This window comes from Typopeltis vanoorti, chromosome 23 (assembly GCF_054136105.1).
Source record: "Typopeltis vanoorti isolate ZY-2024b chromosome 23, IOZ_Tvanoo_1.0, whole genome shotgun sequence".
In the NCBI taxonomy this organism is placed as follows: domain Eukaryota; kingdom Metazoa; phylum Arthropoda; class Arachnida; order Uropygi; family Thelyphonidae; genus Typopeltis; species Typopeltis vanoorti.
The window spans coordinates 92479464-92503418 of NC_143571.1; the positions used below are offsets into that span (position 1 = coordinate 92479464).

Consider the following 23955-nt stretch of genomic DNA (forward strand, 5'->3'; position numbering starts at 1 on the left):
CTCTCTAGTTCTTCTGTCAGTTCAGTTTCTTTTCTGTTGTTATCCCATATGTTGAATAAAGAGGTTCAGGTTCCATTGTATAAGGCCTTGTATGCATTAATGCACACAGATTTGGTGTCCAAATGGTGATGAAGATATGTTGGAAAGGGTCCAGAGAACTGAACATCTTCAATTCTTTTGATGTTATTATTATTATTTATTTTCTTATTATTAACACCAGATCTCCAAGGAGGCTAAAGACTCATCACAGAGGCAAACACTATTACACATAAAGCTTATCAAACTGTGCTTTAAACTTATTCAATGTATCTGCATTCACCATAATGTCAGTTAAAGCATTCCACTGAGCAACCACTCTCCACGCAAAGAACGTACTCCTTATGTCCCTGCTCACATCTTCCTTATACAACTTCCAGGTATGTCCCCCTTGTTCTACCCCCTTCCCCCATTGTACAAAAAATTTCTTTCACATTAACCTGGTAACAACCCTTTACCAACTTAAATGTCTCACTGATATCTCTATCTCCTCTCTTCCTCTTATTCACAATGCTTTGCAAACTACATTCCCTCAATCTGTTCTCATATCCCACATCCCAATGACCAGCCTTATTCAATCTTCTCTGGACCCTTTCCAACATATCCTCATCACCATGAAAACCAGGTAACCAAATCTGTGTGCAGTAATCCATACAAGGTCTTACACAACGGAACCAGAACCTTTTTATTTCCATAAGTTAAAGTTCTCCACATCATTTCCAAAATCTGATTTGATGTCTCCTGTAATGAGTCTTCAGACTCCATGAAGATGCCCGTATAATAATAATAACTCTTAAGATGTCTTTGTTTAAGAAAGATTTTTATCAAAAGAAAGATTATTAAATATTAATTCTTTTTTCTGCAAAATATATTGAAACTACAAATCTTCAAAGTGATAGCTTATGAGTGAACGATCACCAAATTTGGTGTAGTCTAGGTACTGCTTAGAGGCCACTTTAAGACGATGCACTCTATCCAGAAGCCAGTAAATTTGTCTTCTATTAATGCATTTGATTAAGGTTTTGCCCACCAGACAGCTGTTTCGTATTCTTCAGATGCCAGGTAGGAAACTTATGGGGCAAAAACTGAAGTTTTTGCCCCATAAGTTTCTGGACTTTCATGGGACTGCTGTGGTAATTGTGTTACCACAGCAGTCCCATGTCAGACAGTTGTATCTTACGTTATTATTATTATATTATTATTATTCATGAGACCTCCAAGGAGTCCGAACGAGTTCACACATAAGCGAACTCTCAGTTAATTCACTTAACCATGTCTTTCTTAGTATTATCTTATAGTGAATGAGCTTGATTGTATAAGTGAGAGTTAAGATATGATATCTGCATTTGGTTATTGAGTTCAGTAGCAGCAGCAGCACAACTTTATTTGAAATTACAAGTTTAGACTGTTGAGGGTGCAGCCTGGGAACAACCTGAGAAATGATGATGATAATACATGTATGTATAGACTTTATCTTTGGATTTCTTACAGTTCACTTCTATGATTATGCACAAGACAGCTGGGATTGGACAGTATTTCCTATTCCACGATTTGCATCGGAGTATGGATATCAGTCTTATCCATCTTTTGAGAGTTTTGCCGAAGTCTCAGAGCCAGAAGACTGGACTTATCCCTTTAGTAGATTTTTGTCTCATCGTCAGCATTCAACAATGGGTAAGATAAAACTTAGTTGAGCTTATAATCTTTTTAAAAGAATTTGATTATAAAAATTATCTTTTAAAATCTGATATATATATAGTGATATAGTGTTTCTGTAGTCTGGTAATGACATTTTGATCTGATTGAAAGAGCTGTCCATATCCATCTAGAAAGCAAAGACCTTTCAAAAAAGCTTTTTAACTGAAGGTGAGTTAGCTGATTTTATACAGAAGTGACAGGATCTTTGTACCAGAAATTTTGAATTTTTTTCTCCTACAAAGTATAAAATGTCTAGAGCACACATGCAATAACAAGCATATAGAGAACTTTGGAAGTATAATTAACTGATCTCTCTAGTGATTAGGTTTATGAAAGCCAAGTTTGTAGTCAAGTATAAGTCTTTGGGGGCATATACTTGGCTACAAATATATGAGGATATATTTGTATCCTCATATATACTCTATATACTAATTTTATTATAATGTAGCTTTTGAGATGTCCCATAACATTTATTCATTGAGATGTATGATTCATACAAGAAATATAAAAGTAAAAATTTGCCCACCTACCAACTCTGTTATAGATCTCCAGTCTTACATTGATTGTCATTAATTATAATGTTGTCATTATCATTATTATTATCACCCAAGACCTCATGGAGTCAAAGACTCATCTGGGAGTATATTATGCTCAAGGAACCATTGCAACTTGGACTGTCAAGTCATCTTTTCATAGTGCCTAGAAGGCGTTATACACTTCGTTTTGCTGTTGTACTACCAATGATGCCATATCTTCCATGCTATAAAGTCATTGATGATGTTTAGTATTCTCTTTTCCATAATGATTTTACTTATTGAAAAATAACTTATTGGAGTCAGACTTAGAATTCAGAGTTTGGGAAACTAGATCATCATCGGAGGAATGGCAAGAATGTATGTCAACGTTCAGCTATGGTATGCAAACATGATAAAGATATGAATGGCATTGAACATAGTTATGCATCTTACAAAGGAGTGAAAATGTATGCTGTATGCTCAGACATTTTGAGTGTTTCTGGAGAGGAAAAAGAAAAAGTTGTACAACAAGGCCAATGAACTAAACCCCTTTGTTCCTGACATTTGTGGAATGTCAGGAACAATGGGGTTTAGTTCATTGCATTATTAATTATGTTGTGGCCTAAAATTGTTGGCATTAGCAAAACTGGAATTATCATCATCAGAATTACAAGCTGTAACTGAGATAAAGTGTAAAGGATATAATATATTTAGAAATCACAGGAGAGATAGGAGAGGAGAGGAAGTGCTATGGGGAATGAGGGCTGAAAAGTCTTGATAAACTGGAACAAAAATTATATTAAAGTGACTGATATAACAACAAAAAAGAACGTATCTTAAAACCTTTTAACCCCCATGTTTCATCAAGTTGCAATAATGTATTCTATTTCTTTTAGAATACAGTATCTGATCAAAAGTACACCCCTCTGTAATTCGTAAACTGACATCTAGATGTCACTATGACCTCGCTTACAGTGTAAAAGAAGGCACAGAGCTGTATTGTTCAGTTATAAAAAGTACAGGCAGAATGAGTAGGTCAGAGGAGCTCAGTGACTTCAGATGTGGACTAGTTATTAGTTGCCACATCAGTAAGAAATCTGTCAGAGACATTTCAACCCTCCTCAAGTTGCCCGAGTCAACAGTTGATGACATGATTGTGAAGTGGAAATGTGAAGGCACAACCAGATCAAAACCATGGTCAGGTAGGCCATGTTTAAAGACAGACAGGGACTGTTGAGCATTGAAAAAGATGGTTCATGGAAATCGCCAGACATCGAGTGAAACAATCACCTGTGAATTCCGCAGTGCTATTAACTGCCCAGCCAGCCCCATGACTGTGCGTCAAGAGTTAAGAGGAATGGGGTTCCGTGGTCAAGCAGCTGCCCATAAACCAAACATTTCTCCTGTGAACACTAAGCACCATCTGTAGTGGTATAAAGAGTGACACCACTGGACAGTGGACAGCTGGAAACGTGTTTTGTAGTGAAGAATCACATTTTACCATGTGGCAGTCCAATGGGAGGGTCTGTGTGTGGCAAATGCCTGGAAAACGATTCCTGCAAGCATGTGTAGTGCGAACAGTGTAATTTGGAGGATGCGGCATTAAGTGTGGGGGTGTTTTTCATAGAATGGACTTGGCCCTCTCATAACGCTACATGGAAATGGAAATGTGAAGGATACAAGGACATTTTGACCCGTTGTGTACTGTCTATGGTAGAAGATCTAGTCGGTGATGACTATTGTCTGTATCAGCATGGCAATGTTACGTGCCATAAAGCAAGGTCTGTGAGGGGGAACAGTTTGTGGATAATAACGTTCCAGAAATGGACTGGCCGGCCCAGAGGCCTGAATCCCATAGAACACCTTTGGGATGAATTAGAACACGAACTTTGCTCCAGACCCTAAGACCCACATCACAAACTGCTCTGGCCGCAGCTCTTCTGGAAGAATGGGCTGCCATTCCAGAGATGTTCCAACACCTGGTAGAAAGTCTCCCAGCAGAGTTAGGGCTGTCCTAGAAGCAAAGATGGAGTTACCCCATATTAATGTCCACTACTGGAAAGTGTGTCACAGGGAAAGTTTGATTACAGTTTCGAGTAGGTGTCTGGATACTTTTGATCAGATAGGGTATATAAGAAGACATGTCAAAGGTTTCAAAGAAATTTGAAGACACACAGGTGCAGGCCATCATCAAGTTTTTTGTGCTGCAAGAAAAGTCTGCTACTGAGATTCACCAAACTTTGTGTGAGACTTTAGGGGACTGTGCCTCAGCATATCCAGCAGTTGCCAGATGTGTGACCAAGTTTAAAACTGGGCATCTTGAGACACAGATACCGTCAGGTCAAGAAGACTTTCCACACCAATCACACCTGAAAGCATCAATGAGTGCATGCCATGATCTTTGATGATAGACAAATATCAGCTAAAAACATTCACAGACTCTGGGGATATCCAGGAAACGACTTGGGGTCATTATCCTCCAAAATCTGGATGTGCTGAAGATCTCAGTGAAGTGGATCCCCAAATGTTTGAGTGCCAACCAAAAGAGAGAATGTGTGCTGTCATTTCAACGGATTTTAGATCATTTTCAGAAATCTGATGGAAACTTTTTGGCTTATATTGTGACTCTTGATTATATATATGGCTTCATCACTATGACCCAGAGACCAAACAACAGTCAATGAAGAGGGGAGACAAAGGTTCTTCATGGCCAAAGAAGTTCCAAAACCAAAAGTCAACAGAGAAGGTTATTGCCATTGTCTTTTGGGATATAGATGGTGTAATCCTTACCAAGTAACTAAAAAAAGATGAAACTGTTACTGAAGCAGCTTATTCAACAGCCCTGAAGAAATTGAAGGAGGTACTGAAGGAAAAATGCCACAGGAAAGAAACTAAGCAGAGGCATGTTGTTTTTGCAGGACAATGCACAACTTCGGCTTTCAATGTCTACCTCACCCACCCTATTTGTCAGACCTGGCCTCATCTGACTATTTCCTGTTCCCAAATTTAAAGAATCACTGGAAAGGAACAAAATTTACCACACATATCTGCTGCTGAGGACTGGATTTGTGCAACAAGGGAAAGTTTTTTCCTCAGAGGATTGTAAATGATACAGCAGCATTGTAACAAGTGTATAAAACTTTGTAGGGAATATGTAGAATAATGTGCAAGTTATGTCTGAAAATACTAGTCATGGTGGGTGGTAGATGGCGTTGGTGTAGTTGATGATAATGATGGTAATTCTGGTTCATTGTAGTTGATGAATTGAACAGAGAGGTGCAGAGTAGGTGGCTTCCCTGAATGAGTCCTTGGACTCCCTGGAGGTGTCACGTAATAGTAAAAAAAAAAAAATAATAATAATTACATGGTTCTACCTCAGTTATACCCTTCCTGGATATACTAATCACATTCTTCCAGATGGTTCCTTATCATTCTCAGTTTTTAGAAAACCCACACGTACAGGGAGATATTTCCACAAACAATCGCACCATCACCCTTCTCAACAGTATGGTATCTTAAAAATGTCAACGCACAGAGCGAGAACAGGCTGTTCCAATGACAATGCTCTTACTGCTGAACTGGCTCACTTATGCTACACCTTTTTAGCCAATGGCTATAATCCCCATAAGGTAGACAAAATACTAAATGCTCTGAAGAAACCCCTCACACTATCCACCATGGAGAACTACAACAAAACAGTCACGATCCCATACATTAAAGGCACATCAGGAAAGATATCTAGAATTCTCAATAAACATCGACTATGCACTGTATTCAGACCGTGTGTCAAATTAGCAACTATCATCCATTCACCCAAGGACAGCATCTCTCCTTTTTCACATCCAGGAGTCAACAAAGTACCCTGCTTGTGTGATCAACCTTACTACTATCAGACAGGAAGGACTGTGGTCATCTGCATTAATGAACATAAAAGATACATCTGCCACTATCGCTATGGCAAGTCAGGCTTAGCAGACCATGTTTTGGATACCCTGCACACAGGATCAACTGGAAGAAAACAAAAGTACTGCACCAAGTCAGAGAGATTGTTCTTGGAAGCAACTGAAGCCTTGAAACATACTCTGAATCTTAACAAATATGGCTGTATAAATTTGCCTAAGATGGGAGTCAGTCATCTTAAGACATAACTAGTACCTGCTTTCTCTCTCTGTTTTTTTTTTTAACATAGAGGATGCCTAATTAGGACTTTAGTCTTCATGTTGTTGCTACAATTTTTCAAACTAGTCCCATTATTACACCATGTTGTTGTAGTCTCGCATACTCTGACAAACTGTGTTTTGTGCTCTGAAGATGCTGGTTATAACACCAGCGAAATATCAGCAATAAGTCAATAAATAATTATTTACTTATCTTTCTGTGTTCTGATATATTACTGTCAAAATTAGTCGCCATTCTGTACTTCTAAAATAAAGTTTTCAGAATATTTTATTATACATATTTATGAATTTAGGGACACAAAACACACATGTTGAAATGATTATTTTTCTTATTATTAATAAAATAACAATTGATGTTTCAACCCCTGTATTGAGGTCATCATCAGAAAAATACATGGTGTATGTGAAAACAAGCTACATGATCTTGCACTCTGCAAAGATAAATTGAATCTATGCTATAATTAAAGTCCTCCCGTACTAAACTTTTCTTCAGGACTTGTACAGTTCAGGCTGCTAAACACCAAGTCTTCTTGTATTGAGATTTTTCTTTGGCTTGTTCTGGTTGCTATAATGGTTGCAAATGGGTCCTCCATATTCTTGGAATGGTTAGACCATTGTGTTTGAGCATTCCACATGCTTCTTTAAATTTCCTCTCAAACCAGGTTTTGGTGCCGTGTATGGACTTGGTGCCTTTCCAATCAATTCTGTGGTATGTCTGGAGTGCGTGGTCTGAAAGGATGGTTTTTCCAAAATGGATATATTTAATGTGTCATTTGTTTGTCCTTTCTAAATTGGGATGGTTCACCCTGCTTCCCTATGTATGGTAAGTTACATGTGCTAAACTTTTCTTCACGACTTGTACAGTTCAGGCTGCTAAACACCAAGTCTTCTTGTATTGAGATTTTTCTTTGGCTTGTTCTGGTTGCTATAATGGTTGCAAATGGGTCCTCCATATTCTTGGAATGGTTAGACCATTGTGTTTGAGCATTCCACATGCTTCTTTAAATTTCCTCTCAAACCAGGTTTTGGTGCCGTGTATGGACTTGGTACCTTTCCAATCAATTCTGTGGTATGTCTGGAGTGCGTGGTCTGAAAGGATGTTTTTCCAAAATAGACATATTTAATGTGTCATTTGTTTGTCCTTTCTAAATTGGGATGGTTCACCCTGTTTCCCTATGTATGGTAAGTTACATGTGCATTGTATTTTGTAAACCCCTGTATGGGCTAGTGTGGAAGAGGATCTTTGGGAGAACTGAGTAGGTGTCTTAATTTTGTCAGGGGTTTAAAGATGGTTTTGATGTTGCATTTGTGTAGTGTCCTGTCTAGTTTTTCCGAAATGCCTCCTAACATAAGGAATGGCAATGGCAGTCATGAAATATTTTTTGTTTTTAGTGGTGTGTCTGTCGAGGATCTTGTGAATAGTTTTTTTTACTGTATCCATTTTTTATAAATGTATGGTTGATGATCTCGTATTCCTGGTTTAGAGCTTGCTCATTTGAACAAATAGTTTGAGCTCTGTGTTTAAGGGTGCTTATGACACCTAGTTTTTGTGTTGGGTGGTGGTAAGAATTTTTGTGTATGTACTCTGGCCTGTGTGTGGATTTGCAGTAGACTGAGGAGAGAGACAGCCTGAGAGAAGACGTGTTACAAGTATATCTAGGAAAGGAAGAGAGGTTTTTTTTTTTTTTTTTTTTTTTTCTATTTCAATGGTGAATTGGATACGTTTGTGTTGTTTGTTCAGGTGGCTAAGGAATGTATTTAGTGCTTCACAGCCATGGGGCCAAATGGTGAAAATATCATCATCATCTGAGCCAAATTTTGGCTTTAGGTACGCTGACTCTAGATCTCGTTGCTCCAAGTCTTCCATATAAAAGTTAGCTATTGCGGGGAAAGTGGTGAGCCCACAGCTGTACCTTCTTTTTGAAGGTAAAAATTGTTTTGGCACATGAAATATCCGGAGCAGAGTACATGGGCAAAGAGGGCCGTGATGTCGTGTGGAAATATGTTCTGTAGGAGCACAATAGTATCATTGATCAGACTAATAAATCTTATTCGTTGAGTGTAATGTTTTTAATTTTGCTTATGAAATGCTGTGTACTTTTTAAGTAGGAAGGGGAATGACCTACCAATTCCTTGAGCGTGGTGGCAGTTTGCTATAGTTGGTAGATTAAGTGGTGGAGATGGAGAGTTGTAGCGTTGTTGGCCTCCCTCGATGAGTCTTTGGACTCCTTGGGGATGTCACATAATAATAATAATAATAATAATAATTAAGTGAAGATGCATTGGTGATCAATATGAAATACTGGTCCAATAATTTAATTGGTAAATAAATTTAGGTAGTTAGTTATTATTATCCCTAGACTATTTCCTCCTCTATACCAGCAACATGAGAGATATTCACTAGTTTTTGGATGTTTGGAAGAATTATAAGAATTGATGCTGATGTATCATCCCTTAGGGAGATTTAAATAAGCTGGTAATACAGGCAGCTAAGAATGTGGAAGTTGCCATTTTAATATTGCTAAGTGAAAGATGCTGCATCTCAAGTGCAAAATTATAATGCTGTATATTGCATTACTGAAACGGCGCTGGGATGTGGCAAAGAGGACAACACTGACAAATAAAAAGGAGGTTGCTGTACTATTATATAAAGCTTTGATTAGACCACACCTGGACTGCTGTGTTCACATTTATTTTCCTCTGGCTTTGATAGTGATGTGGAAACTGAAGAACATCCAGATAATGACTATGGGAATATCAAGAATCTGGAATATTGATTATTAGGAAAACTGAGAGAGTGTAAATTGCAGAGCTTAGTAAATAGACTGAGGAGCGGTGGTATGATAATAGCATTAAAGTTGGTTGGGGGAGGAGTTCACTAGAGGTTTTTGATAAAGAAAAAACTATGCATAGAGAGGAAGAACAGGAAGTTATTACTGGGAGTTGTATAATTGTAGTGAGCAAAGGAGGGATAATTAATTTTTTTTTTATTATGGCTCTAAGGCAATTGGGTAAGTAGAATGTATTGCTACAAGGTTTTGTAAATGTGAAAGTATGAATGAGAGTACATGACAGGTGAGTTGCTGGTTGAGTAAGACCATCATCATCAAATTCCTCACACATACCATCAGGGGGTGCAGAGGATATTGTCATAGTACTACATAAACAAATACCATTAATAACTTATTATTGACAATTTTACTCCAAATTAATTTGTCATTTTTGTCCTGTGTACAGGAAAATATGCTATCAGTGCACACATAATTTACAGGGTGGTGATGGCATTGATTGTAGTGGGAGAATTAAGTAGCAGAGGAGATTGAAAGATGTGTGTATAGTGAAGTGGAGTAGAGTTCCCTCCTACGATGAGTCCTTGGACGTGTCACATAATAATAATAAATCTAAGGCAATTTTTTACTGATTCAATCCACTGAGATCCTGTATTCCTCTGGATCTTTTTCCTGCAATTCTGACAAAGAACACTTGTTTTGCTAACCTTTCCCATTTACCCAGCTTTGACCCTTAAGCACCCCAGAGTGGGACCTCCTGCAGCAAATCTCTTGAACTTAATGGAGTGCAGTTACTACTAGTAACCATTAATAATAATAAAATAAATACTCATTGTTTTGACATCACAAAAAAATAAAAATAGCCGTTTGGCTTTTCATCATAATCACAAATGCTTATCAGAACATTCTTTGTATTTCATTTCAGGAAATGTCTTCATTTTGGAACTTATCAAAAATCACTTGCCCACACCTGCCATCACATGTGACCAGAATGCCTTCAAGGATACGATATATCTTTCACAGGTATATATACCACATTGCATTTGATATTACTGTGTACATTTAAAATTTCATAATATTTATGTATAAATGGAATTTTTTAAAAAAAATGTTTTTGTTGATTCTTCCATGTGGAAGGAAAAAGGTGAATATTTGCAGTAGTTCTTTTAATTGGTTTTATGGTTTTTATATAATTATATACTATACTATATTATATACCCATACTAGTATAGTATGGACCCATACTATACTAGTATGGGTCCATAAGTTTCCAGTCTGACTAACTTTTAGAGGTGATAGAAAACAACTGTGTCACTTTTCAACGTAATCTCCCTTTACTTCAGCCCACTTTTCACATCCTCGAATTAACATTTATTATTATTATTATCATTCCAAGACCCCATCTAGGAGGTCCTTTTGTCATACACAGCTCATCATATACTGTGCTTTAAACACACTCAAATTCTCTGCAGACACCACCCTCTCAGGAAAAGCATTCCAATCATTCACAACTCTGCATGCAAAAAACCTGCTTCTCACTCCCCTACTCACATTCTCCTTATACAGCTGCAAGGATGACCTCTGGTTCTCCCCTGATTTCTAACTGTTTTCTGTAAAACCTCTCAAACATTGATCCTATAACAACCCCTTACTAACTTGTAGGTCCTTTCTCCTATCCACTAGACTTTGTAAATTGCATCTTCTCAACCTTTCCTTATATTAGAAATTCCAGAGATCAGAAACTACCTTAATCAGTCGCCTCTGGATACTTTCCAACATCTCTTTGTCCTTTTGAAAGCCAGGTAACTAAATCAGTGCACAGTAGTCCATGTGTGGCCTAATCAAAGTCTTATACAATGGAACAAGAATCTCCTTATTTCTACAAGTCAGTGTCCTCTGCCTCATTCCGAGAATTCTTTGTGCTGTCATCACAATTTTGGCAATGTGTCCCCTAAATTTCAGATCCTTATCCACTATCACCCCAAGATCTCTTATTTCCTCCTCCTACAATTATATCTCCACAAAGCATAAATTCTATATCCCATCTTTGTTTCCCAAATTTTAACACCTTACATTTTGCAACATTGAACTTGCATGCCCATTCACTCAATCTATTCAAGTCTTCTTGTAAAGCTACACCATCTTCCCTACTCGTCATAGTTCATCCCAGCTTTGCATCATATGTAAACAACTGAATATCTCCATCCAAATCTCCACCGATATCATTAATATACAAGTTAAACAGTAATGGTCCTAAAAACAGACCCATGAGGCACACCTCATGGGTCTGTTTTAAGGTCCGAAATGAGGCATACCTCATGGGTGTGCCTCATTTCGTCTTCCCGGATATTGCTTCCCCATAAAAAACTTGTTGATACCTATCAGATAGCCAATCTCTGATCCAACGCACTAATCTAATATCCAACCTCATTTGCTCTGGTTTGACTATCAACTTATCATGCAGTAATCTATCAAAAGCCTTTGCGAAATCCAAGTATATTACTGTGTATCCTTTTCCTCTGTCCAAGGAAGCAGTCACTTTATTGTAATAAGTAAGTAGATTACTAAAACATGACCTCCCTTTAGCAAATCCATGCTGTCCATCGAAAATAATACCATTGTTGTCAACCGAATTCTGGATCCTAGTTCTCACCAGCTTCTCCAACAACTTAACCACAACACCTGACACACAGCTAGGCCTATAATTTCATCCTTGAGTTCTATCATAAGAGAGGTGATACGAAGTGGAACAATCTTGCCCTTCTTTCTCTCCTTTGGAACTCAACCCATATTAAAGACTCATATTAAAAAAAAAATATGTTAAGGCAGATGCTAACTCCCTGCATCTGCATTCCTTCAGAATATAATCAGCAGGAGCTAGATCCATGTAGATACTGAAGTTTAATCAAAGCAGAAGTCATATTTTCCAAGTGAAATGATTTATCACCATATTAGAATACTTATAGATAATCGTAGAAAATTTTTCCATAGTAACAGACTGTTTTTGTAATAGAGTTGGAATAACAATGGAACATTCACCCCTCAGCTGGAAAAGATTGTTGATTCTTGTTATGTTGAGAGAATCTTAATATGGACTTTTTCAATTGGGTGAGTCATCCAGTCTCATAAAGATAGTAGTAGTGGAGATTTTTCCTCCCAGAAACCCACGTTTTTTTTTTTATCTCAACCTGTATGTGGAATGATATTTGGTGTTTGATGGTAGAGTGGAATGTCCTCCCGCAATAGGCCCTTGAGTTTCTTGGAGGTGTCATGTGACAATATACAGGGTGGCCATAAAATAACTTTCCATCTTTGGAGGCATCTGTAGCTAAAACCCATAAACGGAATGAGACCAAATTTTATATTGAGACTTTTGAAGGCATGGGGAGATGATTTCTGCGAAAAAAATATCTAGTACCAAAAGTCGCCGACAGTGGAAATTTTGGCGCTGCCAGAGCCAAAAACAAGCGGATAATTACATTAAAGGGAGATAAAATTTAATAATAACATTTAGATGGTGTAAGCGACAGCCACGTCACTCATTCCAGCTGGATATGTGGCCCGTTACAATGATAATAAGAATAATAATAATTAAACTAAAACAACAACTTGTGAGAGACACAGAAATTAATGTAGTGATTGTACTCACAGGACATAATGTTTTATTCATCAGAAGCTGGGTCCTCTGGAACCACATACACAATTTTCAATGTGCTGGCATTTCTTGTGTACAACAAATTGTATCCGGTGTGCGACATGCTCTACAGCTGAGCATAAGGAGTCAGATTGGATGTTCATAACAGGCTATTTTATGTTCTCCTTCAAAACATGCAAGTTGGGAATGCCACCAACATACACAACGGATTTCAAATATCCCCCACAGCCAAAAGTCACATGAAGTGATATCCGGAGATCAATGCGACCATGCGGTTGGAAAGAACTGACTGATGATCCTCTCATTACTGAAATGCCGGCATAAAAGGCACTGTACTGAACATTAAATGTGTGGCTGTGCTCCATCCTGCATAAAAATTATGGAGTCCAAACATTTTCTTTGCTGCAATGCAGGAATGACAAAATTTTCCAGCATTCGTCGATAAATCTCTCCAGTAATGGAGCAAGTTACAGGACCTGCTCCATTACAAAACAACTTAACAAGTAAAGCACACAGAGGCAAGGTAGGATGCATATTGACACAATTCATCAGTCATTCGAATAACTGCCTGAACGTTCCCAATCCCTACGTTGTTTACTGCAAATATTTTTAACTGCTTTCAGCTTTGCCAGCACCAAAATTTCTCCTATCGGCGACTTTTTGGTACTAAATCTTTTTTTTCGCGGAATTCATCTCCCCATGCCTTCAAAAGTCTCGATATAAAATTTGGTCTTATTACGTTTATTGGTTTTTTGCTACAGATGCCTCCGAGGGAAAGTTCTTTTATAGCTACCCTGCATTATTATTACTATTTCTATTATTACTGACGACTCCAGGGAGTCCTTAGACTCATCGAGGGAGGCCCTAAACATCATGTTCACACAACTATACGGCATTCTCACAGTATCTATCATACCTTGCCTTGAACTTGCTCACCATCATAGCAACCACAACAGACTCTGGAGCTTATTCCACTCATTTACCACTCTAAAAGTAAAGAAACCAGCTCTAACACCCCTGCTAACCACACCCTTGCCCAGCTTCCATAGGTGTCCCCTAGTTCTCCCACCACCAGTCCTGATCTAAAATATATCCTCTAAATTAATCCTATAGAAACCCTTTAGCAATTTGAATGTCTCAATCATATCTCCCTTTTCTGCCTATCAACTAATTTCTGCAACCCACAAATCTTCAACCTGTTCTCATATGGTTCATTCCATAGCCTTGCTATCATCTTAGTCACTCGTCTCTGGATCTTCTCCACCTCCTCCCCATCAAGAAGGAACCTAGGTGATCAAATCTGGGCACAGTAGTCGAGATGAGGTCTTATCAAGGCTCGGTACAGAGGTACAAAAACTTGTCTCTGCTCGTCAAGGTATTTTTCAACAACCAAGTAAGTTGATGAACTGATTTAGCTACTTTTGCAATGTGCCCTCTAAACTTCATCTCCCTATCCACCAACACTCCCAAGTCCCTGACCTCATCAATCTCCTGGAGTACAGTTCCACCAATGTGGTATTCTGCTACTAATCTTTTCACCCCAAAATGCATAACCTTACATTTTGTCACATGAAATTGACATCCATTCTCCTTAGCCCAGAACTCTAATCTATCCAAGTTGTCCTGCAAGATTTTGACATCTTCTGCATTCACTATTGCCCTACCCAACTTTGCATCATCAGCGAACAAATGAACTGTTCCACTTAGATCCTTCCCTATATCATTAATGAACAAATTATACAGCAGTGGCCCAAGAACAGAACCCTGCGGCACACCACTAGTCACAGGCCGTCTTTTGGACTCTACTCCTGAATAAACTACTCTTTGATATCTCTCCATCAACCACTCACCTATCCATCTCACCAACCCTATATCCATTCCCATATGTTGTGGGAATAGTTTACGGATTAGAATTCCATGTGGTATCCTGTCAAATGCCTTAGCCAGGTCCAGCAGTATCACTGTAAACCCATTTCCCCTATCCAGTTCAGCCATCACTGTGTTATAAAACTTGAGCAAGTTACTGAGGCATGATCTACCCTTCACAAAGCCATGCTGTCCCCCATGCAGTATCTCATTTTCATTAATCCATTCCTGTATTTTTCCCTTGACTTTCTCCAAGACCTTGACAACGACTCCTGGTATGCTGATCGGTTGGTAATTTGCAACTGTGGTCTTGGATCCTCCTTTATGCAGTGGAACTATTTTCCCCTCTTTCCACAACTTTGGGACTAAACCAGACCTGAGACTCAGATTAAACAACATGGTCAAGGGAACTGATAATGTACTGTACACCCCTTGAGGGTACATGGCAGGAATTTGATGATGATGATGATGATGCAGTTTTTATTCTAGAAACATCAACATGGAACAGTTGAATACTTCCTAAAATTATCCTCTTATACAAATGATGTAGTAATAAATAGCAATGACCCCAGTACAGAGCCTTGAGGCACTCCATTAGTCATTCTCATTTTCCTGGATTCTACCCTACCATATACTACTGTCTGGTGTCTGTCAGTAACACCCTCGCCCATGCAGCTAGCTTCATATCCATTTCCATTTGCTCCTCTAATAGTTTTCCATGTAGTATTCTGTCAGATGCTTTTGCAAAAGCCAACAGTATCATGGTGTGAGCCATTTCCTCCTATCATATTCAGCATTAACCTCCCAACCGGCCGGTGTGGATGAAATATTCAACACTCCCTAGCTTTTTTCATTGGATCAAAACTTTGTCGGCATTCTACCTTTTATCATGCCATTACCTTCCTCCGCAGTTAATCTCGTTACGGCTATTCTATAGCATTAGTGGATTAACTGTTGCTGAGTGACCTTTGTGGCCCCTCCCCCTATCTTTACGTCTATTGTGTTGCTTAGAATTTCATTTACTGTCCTAAGTTATTTGACCTTTCTTGCCTCTAAAATGATTTATTGTGTCTCTTCCCAAAAATTGAAACCAATTTCACATATGCGAAAAAAAAAATCAATCCTGAAATGCCCACTGATCAGCTTTTGCAATGAATCTATTTAGTGATAGTGAATTTGGTGTATTTTATTCTACAAATCAGTGCACCGGAAGAGATGCACTGATTATTCTTTCACTTTACGTATAATAATCGAATATTTTTTTTTCGAATTTTAAAATTTTCAAATGTTTGCTTTGAAAATATTATGTCAAATATTTATATTTTTAAATAATATTTATTGAAATAAATATGTCCTTTTTCTTTCGTTTCTAGCGAAATAGCATTATATGGATCATCACATTTCAGATTTAGAAACGATTTTTTGTTATTCATAAAGACAAAATAAAAAAAAATGTTAAAATGCTAAATTGCCTTACTCGGTTTCCGATTGTGTCTTTTTGGTATCAAAAATTTATATCCAATGATATTTTAGCAGTGATTCTTCCCCTTCGTCATTTATTTATTTATTTGTATTATGCATATTATGATAATATCTAGTGCATAACTTCGTAGATATGTTGAAAATATAATGTGAAAAATATCATATACGGAATGATTCAACATTTTTGCTCATTTTGAAGATTTTCTAATGCTTTCCCCCCCCCCCTCCTTATTCTCTCCTGGAACTGAATTGCATAACTACTCTAAATTTCTTTACAGGTTTGAAAGCTTTTTTTTTTTTTATTATTATTTTTTATTATTATTATTATTATTATTATTACGGGTATCTCCATGGAGTCAGTAGGCTCATCGTGGGAGACCCAAGCTAGCAAAACAATATCTGTCATATCTCTTCTTGAATTCATTTACAGATGAAGAGCTCACAACAAAGTCAGGCAATGAATTCCACTCATTCACCACCCTCCAGGCAAAAAACCTTGTTCTGACACCTTTGTTAACCACACTCTTCTTTAATTTCCAGAGATGACCTCTTGTTCTTCCATCACTATCACACAGCTGAAACATTTCCCCTGCATCAATCCTATAAAAACCTTTTAGTAATTTGAATGTTTCTATCATATCCCCTCTTCTTCGCCTATCAACCAATCTCTGCAATCCACAAGCTCTCAATCTATCAATGTAGGGTGCATTTTTTATATCACTCACCAACTTGGTCACTCTTCTCTGAACCCTCTCCACAGCCTCCTCATCTCCAAGGAATCCAGGTGACCAGACCTGAGCACAGTAATCCAAATGTGGAAGTATCAATGCTTTATAAAGGGGAATAATAACCTCTTTATCTCTGGATGTCAGTGTGTTCCTCAACAACCAAGTAATCCTATGTGCAATCTTGGACACCTTAGCAATGTGTCCTCTGAACTTCATCTCCTTATCTACCAATACCCCTAAGTCCCTAGCCTCATCAATCTCTTGGAGTACCTTTCCATCGATGTAGTACACAGCTGGTAATCTTTTAATCCCAAAATGCAAGACTTTACACTTTTCCACATTGAACTGACATCCATTTTCTTTTGCCCATTTTACCAGCTTATTTAAATCCTCCTGCAAACTTTCAACATCAGCTTGATTTTTTATTGCACTACACAACTTTGCATCATCAGCAAACAACTGAATATCTCCCTTTAAGCCGTTTCCTATATCATTTATATACAAATTAAACAACATTGGCCCAAGCACAGAGCCCTGAGGCACACTACTGGTCACCTGCCTCATTTTGGACTCGGCTCCTCCATACACCACCTTATGGTATCTCTCCCTGAGCCATTCTCCTATCCATATCACCAATTTAATATCCATTCCCATCTGCTCCAATTTGCGTAACAGTGTTCTATGGGGTATCCTGTCAAAAGCCTTAGCAAAATCCAGAAGTACCACTGTGTAGCCAGTTCCCTTGTCCAACTCTGATGTTATTCTATTATGGATAGTTAATAGATTGCTAAGGCAGGATCTACCTTTAACAAAACCATGTTGGCCTCTATAGAGTATCATATCCTGATCCACCCATTCTTGAATTTTGTCTTTAACCAACTTTTCCAATACTTTTACCACTACTCCTGAGATGGTGATTGGTCTGTAATTCAATACTGCAGTTTTAGAGCCACCCTTATGCAAAGGAACCACTTTGCCTAACTTCCACTCCCTAGGGACCATACCAGAGTTCAAACTTAAATTAAATATCCAGGTAAGAGGGGTTGACAATTCATTTGCACATTCACGCAACACCCGAGCTGATATTCCATCTAAGCCTACCGCAGTGTTTGCATTTAAGTTTCGCAATATATTTAATACCTCTGATTCTTTAGCTTCAATTCTCACATTAGGTATTGCTATAGGTATAGAGATATCCTCACTTGGGTGATAGACTTTTGAGAAGTGATCACTCAGTAACTCGACTATTACATCTGATTTTGTCACCTCAATACCATCAGCACCCACTAAGGTTATCCTTCCGAAGTCATTCTTCCTCTTACTTGCCACATAGCGGAAGAACTCTTTGGGATTACCCTTGATCTCTTTGGCTAAGGTCTTCTCATAATCTGATTTAGCTTTTCTTACTATGCTGGTAACCTTCCTAGCTTGAGCCTTGTACTGCTCATGGGTGTCCTGATCGCCCTTCTCCTTGTAAATTCTCCATAACATTTTCTTTTTTTGTAGTTCAAGCTTGATACTACTGCTCATCCATCTAATGCCTGCCTTGTTTGACCTCCTGACCATGGGGACACAATCTGATATTGCTTTCCTCAGATACCCGCTGATTTTATCCCAAGCACTGCTAACATCTTTCCCTTGCAATATGTTCTGCCATGGGATGGCTGCAAGCTCACTCCGAAGCTTGTTATAATTGCCTAACCTGTAGTTTCGTACATACCCCTTCTTAATAGAAAAATCCACAGATTTTGCAACCTCCCAAGTCAATACCACATGATCGCTTTCACCAACTGGAGGTAACGAGGTCACCTTACTTAAGCATATAACCTCTGAACCAATAACCAGGTCCAACACTCTCACACCACGTGTCCCTTCAGTTACGTGCTGTTTCAAGTAATTATCTCGTAGCAGATGTATGAACTCCATTTCCTTTTTGCTACGTGATATTTCCTCCTTCCAATTGATATCACCATAATTAAAATCCCCCATAATAATCACTAAGCCTTCACTCATTGCACTAAGTTGCTGATGCATGAATTCAATATCTCCCCCTGTACTCCCTGGCCTATAGCAGCATCCAACTGTATATTTGGTTGCGTTGGTCACTATTTCGCACCAGACTGCCTCAAATGAACTCTCATTCACATGTCTATCATCATGATATACTACTTTCTTTGGCTGCAACACATCAGCTATCATCAACAGTACTCCTCCTCCTGTTCTATCTTCTCTATCCTCCCTGAAAATACTGTACCCATCACATTCAATTCCAGTGACCACATCTTCTGCTGACAGCCAAGTTTCACTAATGCCTACAACTTTTGGTGAGATTTCACTGACTAATGCCAAAAATTCTTCTCTCTTATTTCTAATGCTTCTAGCATTGGTATACAAAAATTGCAGATTCCCTCTAGATCTTGTACCGGCTTTAGAACTGATATATAAGTCACTAACTACCGTAGTCCTATGCCGATTTTTTTCCCCTCTCTTCTGCAATTTATTCTGCCTATAAGGATCAATAAATACACAATCAGTGCTAAAGTTTCTCTCTCTTACACTCAACCTTTTCAATATTAGTTTCCCTGCCCAATAACTTCAACCTGTTCAGAAAACAATAACTTCTTCAATCTCTTATGTCCTTCCATGTTAAGATGCAGTCCATCTCTAGCATACAACTGCCTTTTTCCTTCAAACACACTCCAAACATCAACAAACTCCAGACCTCTTTTTCTGCACATTCTTGCAATCATATCATTCATTATCATTGCTCGTCTACTTAACTCGTAATTGTCAAAACGAGGCAGCACACACACTATTCTCCCATTGACACTTTTCCTCTTCACAATATCTAATAATGTTCTTAAATCTTTTCCTACCCGATTTATACTACCTCTCAGGTCATTCGTACCCACCATAACTATCATCTTGTCTTTTTCATGCCCTCTCTTTATTGCTAAAGCCACTCTTTCTATTGTACCATCAGCCAAGCACTCCTCATGCATACCACTCTCCATACCCTTAATCATAGAATCACCATATATTTTACCACTATTAACTTCATTCAAGTTCACACTCATGGACTCATTCTCTACACTATTCAGCATGACTCTCCCAGCTTCATTACTCAACTCTCTATTACTTACCCCCCCACTCTCACTACATCTCATTTCTTCTTGGCTACTTGTGGTTTTATTATGTTGACTCCCAATCACTCCCATACTATTTATTACTGAATCATTCACCAAAGACTCACCCATATGTAATCCTGTTCTAGTTACTTCAGCTAAAGTAATCTCTATAGTCCTAATTTCTCTGTTTAACACATTAAACTCAGCTTTAACTTCCAGTATCTCCTTACCGATCACTTCCACTTCCTCATGAAGAAGATGAAGGTCATTTTTCATTTTCATAAACTCCCGCCGAAGTTCTTCCGCTACGGTCCCGATGTCAGCTTCCATTCCTAAACGCTCCAGCCTATCCCGACACTTCTCACATACGTCGACATTTTCTTTCTTTTCATTTTGCCAGACCGACCACAGATCCTTCACATTTTTCGGTGCATACATGTAGCAGTTTCCGCAACGCATCCGTTGCGAAAAATCTAACGCTGAGCCAGCCTTTCGTGTAGTAGTAGAAGTCCTGCGCGCCGCTGACGTACGTTTCTTGTTGGACGCCATCTTTACACGTTGATATAGTGATACAAACGGCAGTGAAAACACAATATATACACCACAGTTCTAAACAGTAATACCACTGAAGGACACTTGTTTCTAACCGATGCACAATTTGTGACAATAAGCCACACTATATTTAACTTTAAAAACACGTTTTCTAGACTAGCTAAACTCGACCGCCACATTTACCAAGGACACTAGCTCCACCTCCACCTTTCTAGACAGCATTCAAAATCAATTACTTAATTTTACCATTTTGACAAAAGATATACGGCAATCAGATTGTATCGTGAAGCTTCTAAATCTGTTCTATTTATTTGCAATCTAAAACCAGCTGTTCTACTGCCTGCTGAAATTATGTGAAATTTTAGAAATAATATGCTATATTTTCACTATGCAAAATTGTTTATATGCATACCACACAAAAGAAAGTTCAGTAGTATTATTTGTGTTTGTGTTTCTTTTAAAAAAATCTAAATATTACTTCTGCTGCTGCTGGAAGCTATTTCTGAAATAATCTACGTCTTATAAATACTTGGTAATTCTACAAATCAGTGCACCGGAAGAGTTGCACTGATTGATCTTTCACTTTACGTATAATAAATGAATATTTTTTTTTCGAATTTCAGAATTTTCAAATGTTTGCTTTGAAAATATTATGTCAAATATTTATATTTTTAAACAATATTTATTGAAATAAATATGTCCTTTTTCTTTCGTTTCTAGCAAAATAGCATTATATGGATCATCACATTTCAGTTTTAGAAACGATTTTTTGTTATTCATAAAGACAAAATAAAAAAAAAATGTTAAAATGCTACATTGCATTACTCGGTTTCCGATTGTGTGTCTGTTTGGTATCAAAAATTTATATCCAATGATATTTTAGCAGTGATTCTTCGCCTTTGTTATTTATTTATTTGTATTATGCATATTACGATACTATCTAGTGCACATCCTCGTAGATATGTTGAAAATATAATGTGAAAAATATCATATACGGAATGATTCAAAATCCTTTTTCATTTTGAAGATTTTCTAATGCTTCCCCCCCCCCCTCCTTATCCTCTCCTAGAACTCACAGGTTTGAAAGCTTTTCTAGACAGCATTCAAAATCAATTACTTCATTTTACCATTTTGACAAAAGATATACGGCAATCAGATTGTATTGTGAAACTTCTAATTCTGTTTTATTTATTTGCAATCTAAAACCAGCTGTTCTACTGCCCGCTGAAATTATGTGAAATTTTAGAAATAATATGCTATATTTTCACCATGCAAAATTGTTTATATGCATACCACACAAAAGAAAGTTCAGTAGTATTATTTGTGTTTGTTTTTCTTTTAAAAAAATCTAAATATTACTTCTGCTGCTGGAAGCTATTTCTGAAATAATCTACGTCTTCTAAATACTTGGTAATATCCTCTTAGCTGGAGAAAAAGTTGAAGGCTTATTACTCTCAGTGCTATTGAGAAGAAAGGGGAGAACACTAAAGTGCCCCAGGCTGTAGTGCAGAATATGTCAAGAATGTCTTGTTTCCTTTTCGATTGTTGATTACCTATATTCTAACAGAAATACTGATATTTCGTTTACATGCTCATACATTATTTATGCCAAATTAATTGCTTAATTTATAATGATCAGTTTCACTTTTATTATCAAAAATTAGAAATTAAATCATACAATTATCTTGAAAAAGAGGATTTGAATTATTTTCAAAGAAAAGGTGCATATGCGTTTCATAATCTTCTTTTTTTGGGGGGGGAGGGGATATAGACCTAAGCAATCTGCGGATATTTCAGATAATTTATTTCATAAATCGTTCGCAAGACAGCTGTTACAAACGTAAATCACTTGGGGAACATACCCATTCATTTTAGTGTAAAATAGTAGCAAAGGTTCAGTTACTTTAGATATCTAATCTAGAAGAAAATGTTATGTCTGTGAGATTAGAATCATACGTGAATAATTTTTCTGACATGATTTCTCTATTCGTTATAATGTAACCAATTTCCAGATTTTTTTCCCTCCTGCAGACTTCATGTTATATGCAGTGATTTCTTCTTTGAACTATAAGAAAAAAAATCAGATAACAGGAGAAAAATATGTAGTATTTTCTTTTCCACTGGCTGAATTTACAATGTTCTTTCTTTGTGTTTTGAAGAGAAACTGCAAATGACTTTTTTCTTACTATTTTTGCCATTATAACATCTCATAAAATTATAAGAGTGACATTTTACCGTTTTTCTCCCACACGAGAAACAGAAATAAGGTGGTAATAATATTGTTGATTTTGCCAAACTTCATTGTAGCAGAAATTTTTATTACAAAACTTTGTAATATATATATATATATCTCTGAAACAAGAAATTTGGAACCCATATCACATCAATGTTGAGTGTTGGCAAGGTAAAAATGTTCCCGTTATTATTTATATATTTCATTTATTAACTAGGGGGGCTATGCCCAACCCCCCGTGTTCCGGTATGGTAGACCAGTTCTCCTTCAATTGTGATAACTCGAAAGGGGTTCAGCCCCTGAATTCTAATGACTCGAATTTTGAAGACTCGACACTCAGGGTAGCCCCTGAGTTTCAAAACGTTTCGATAAACATGACATAAAAAAGCTTATCATTTTATATATATATAGGGTAGATTTTATTTCATTATTTTTTATTGTTTTGATGAAATACTTTACCTGGAATACTCCTTCCAGTTTCTCTGTGTCATAAAAAGAACTTAAAAATTAACCTTCAAGATGAAAAAGAAACAGTGCATTTGGGTATCCCTCTATCAATATTTGTAGTCCTGAAAAGGACTGTTTTGACGGCCTTGAAAACAAACATTTTTTATTTCATAATGTTCAGAATTTAAAATTCTTGAACAGCGTGGAACACCTTGAAGCAAGGGTGAACACACAAAGCAGTTTTATACTCAGGGCACCAGATTTTTGTTTCCTTTCTGATATTTTTTTTATTACATACATAATATTTGTGTGGAGGTTTTTTTTAAATTAGCCGTTGGTGGTAGATTTTCGGGATAATGGTTGGAGTTAGCAGCGTTCAACCTCAGATGTCTGGCAGGATTTCCTGTTTTTCTGCTTGCTGAAGAAGGTGCATGTGCATGCAGCAATGCTTTCGCAATTTCTATTCTGTATTCTAGATATGTTATGGTAAACAAACATTTTTTCTTGTACAGGAGGAAACTGTTCCAAATAACAAAATCCAAACAAATTCAAATAACATGTCCAAACACTTTTTTGTAATATTTTTTATGCTGTTTCCTCATTACAGAGTAGAATGATAGCTGCTGATCGCACCTGTCGACTCAACCC

At 37.4% G+C, this 23955-nt stretch overlaps 1 protein-coding gene across 1 annotated transcript in view; it reads left to right on the plus strand.

The window, feature by feature from the left end:
* beta-Man (beta-mannosidase) overlaps positions 1-23955 on the plus strand; it is a 386558-nt gene that overhangs the window by 287593 nt on the left and 75010 nt on the right. The window contains exons 11-12 of the mRNA XM_090413087.1: positions 1528-1710; positions 10142-10239. Coding sequence (XP_090269213.1) covers positions 1528-1710; positions 10142-10239 — 281 coding nt within the window. The remainder of the gene's footprint in view (positions 1-1527; positions 1711-10141; positions 10240-23955) is intronic.